The following is a 2,718-nucleotide window of genomic DNA, read 5'->3' on the forward strand; positions in this document are numbered from 1 at the left end:
CCCGGGCGGCCGCCTTTAGGCGTGGCGGCATGGCCCGCCGCCTCCAGGCGTAGCGGCAGGTGCCACGTGTCGCCTGCCGCGCGTGCCGCCACGGCTGAGGGGGTCCTTTTTGACAATTTTATTCATAAATAGTCCTTTTTGGCAATAGCATTTGGCATGGGGTTTTTTGGACAAAAAGTCGCATGCTTATGCGTATTCTAGAGAAAAAAACCGTGTACCCCGGACGGAGCACTTAACCGGATTTAATAACCCTCGCGTCCGTAGCATCTCTTCCTCCATCTCTTCCTCCCTTTCCCCAATCCCCCACCCGACCCCAACTCCTCCGTTCCTCCGCCTCGCCCGCAGATCCGCCACCACCGCCCCCTTCCCCCTCCCCCATGGGCCAGTGCCCCTCCGCTCCCCGCTACCACCACCACCGCAAGCCCCCTCCTACGCCGCCGTCCCCCACCGCGCAGGCAGCGTCGCCTCGTTTCTGCAGCGCCGCAGCCGCCGAGGACGCGGCCGCGGAGGCTGACTACACTTCTGACCTCCCCGAGGAGCTACTCGCCGTCGTCTTCGGGCTCCTCGGCTCGGGCGACCGCAAGCGCTGCTCCCTGGTGTGCCGCCGCTGGCTCGCCACCGAGGCCTCCTCGCGCCTGCGCCTCGCCCTCGACGCGCGGGCGCCGCTCCTCGCCGCGGCCCCGGCCATCCTCGCGCGCTTCTCCTCCATATCCAAGCTCGCGCTCAAGTGCGACCGCCGCGCGGAGAGCGTCGGCGATCCCGCGCTCGCGCTCGTCGCGCATCGCCTCGGCCCCGGCCTTCGCCGCCTCAAGCTCCGCTCCGTCCGTGCTGTCACCGACCACGGCGTCGCCGCCCTCGCCGCCGCGGCTATAAACCTCCGCAAGCTCTCAGTTGGGTCCTGTACCTTCGGCGCCAAGGGGATCGAGGCAGTTCTCCGGTCCTGCCCCCAACTCGAGGAGCTCTCTGTCAAGCGGCTGCGTGGCCTAGCCGACTCAGAGCCCATCACCGTCTCCAGCCCTCGTCTCCAGTCTCTGGCCCTCAAAGAGCTCTATAACGGGCAGTGCTTCTCCTGTTTAATCACGTGCTCCCCCAACCTCAAAACCCTCAAGATCATCCGCTGCTCCGGTGATTGGGACCCGGTCCTCCAGGCGATCCCACAGGGTTCCTTGCTAGCCGAGCTTCATCTCGAAAAACTGCAGGTCAGTGACCTTGGTGTGGCGGCGCTATGTGGGCTAGAGGTCCTGTACCTTGCCAAGGCGCCGGAGGTCACAGATGTTGGTCTGGCAGCACTTGCCACCAAGTCGCCACGTCTACGCAAGCTGCATGTTGATGGATGGAAGGCGAATAGGATTGGCGACCGTGGGCTTGCAACCGTGGCGCAGAAATGTGCTGCTTTGCAGGAATTGGTCCTCATTGGTGTGAATTTGACATCGGCGAGTCTTGAGTTGATTGCTGCCAACTGCCCCACTCTTGAGCGGCTTGCGCTTTGTGGGTCTGACACATTTGGGGATGCAGAGATCTCTTGCGTGGCGACTAAGTGTGCTTCTCTGAGGAAGCTGTGCATCAAGGCATGCCCTGTGTCTGATGCCGGAATGGACAAGCTTGCAGCAGGCTGCCCACGCCTTGTCAAGGTGAAGGTGAAGAAGTGCCGTAGGGTGACGTTTGAGTGTGCTGAGCGGCTTCGTGCTAGTCGGCATGGTGCTCTTGCTGTGAATTTTGACACGCCAGGTGGTGCAGGCGAATTGCAAGATGCTAGTGTGGATGAGAGTGGTGTACTGGAGAATGCAGGGAGTGATGTGGTACAAGATGATTTTGATGATCAGATAGGGGTTCCTGACCTTCTGTGTGGCACCAGTGGCAGACCATCAGGGTGGAAAGCCCGGATTGTTGCTTTGATATCAAGGAGCTTGTCGGTTTCCATGTTTCGGAGACGTCCACGTGGGAGCTCCCATAACTCATGAGTCGCAAGAATTTTGTGCCATGGTTACTCCTGTCCTTTGATTCTTTTATGTTTGTTACATTGATTGATGCTGTTGTTGTTCTTTGTGATTGATGTTCTTGTCTTCCTTAATTGTACCATGAAGTTCTTCCTGGACCATCTAGATTGTTTAGAGGGTAATAATTATTTGATCTTGCTCTTTGTAGTAGCAGAGATCCTTGTTATGGCACAATGTAATCTTGTATAAGGTATTTTTTGGATTGGAAAATATGATATGGGAAGCCAGCACTATTGTCAACTTTCTGTCATTGTTTCTGCATGCTGGTATCTATGGTCTTCAGATGCAAGTGCTTATTAATTTGAGCTATGAAGACTAGAGATACTGATGATCAGAAATCAACAATACGTGCATAGTACATCAGCTGATACTAAGATTTACAAGAGAGTTGGCCTTGAATTGAAAAATAATGATGTGAAGCAGCAATACTGTCAACTTTCTATCATGGTTTTGCGTGCTGGTTTCTCTAGTCTTCAAATGCAATTTCTTTATTACTATTAAGGACCTAGAAATAATAATGATCAGAAATCAACAATATATACATATGATTTTGAAGAGAGGTGCCTTTTGGGTCTATCAATGTTTGGATAGTCAAGTACTTTGTATATAGCTTTTCTTTTCTATTTAGTTACTCGTTCAGCATAAAAAAACTGTGCTTAGATGAAATCCTCTCTTTATAGTCTATACACGAGTTTTGAAGGCCTGTGGTGCCGACAGCTCT

General features: G+C 54.1%; 1 protein-coding gene across 1 annotated transcript; it reads left to right on the forward strand.

Annotated features, from left to right (window-relative positions):
- The first annotated feature begins 303 nt into the window (after window positions 1–303).
- Window positions 304–2,237, forward strand: LOC123103293 (F-box protein At1g47056). Its single transcript, XM_044524823.1, has one exon. The coding sequence runs from the start codon at window positions 378–380 to the stop codon at window positions 1,959–1,961; it is 1,584 nt and encodes a 527-aa protein (XP_044380758.1). The 5' UTR covers window positions 304–377; the 3' UTR covers window positions 1,962–2,237.
- The last annotated feature ends 481 nt before the right edge of the window (window positions 2,238–2,718 follow it).

Source organism: Triticum aestivum, chromosome 5A (assembly GCF_018294505.1).
Source record: "Triticum aestivum cultivar Chinese Spring chromosome 5A, IWGSC CS RefSeq v2.1, whole genome shotgun sequence".
Taxonomy (NCBI): domain Eukaryota; kingdom Viridiplantae; phylum Streptophyta; class Magnoliopsida; order Poales; family Poaceae; genus Triticum; species Triticum aestivum.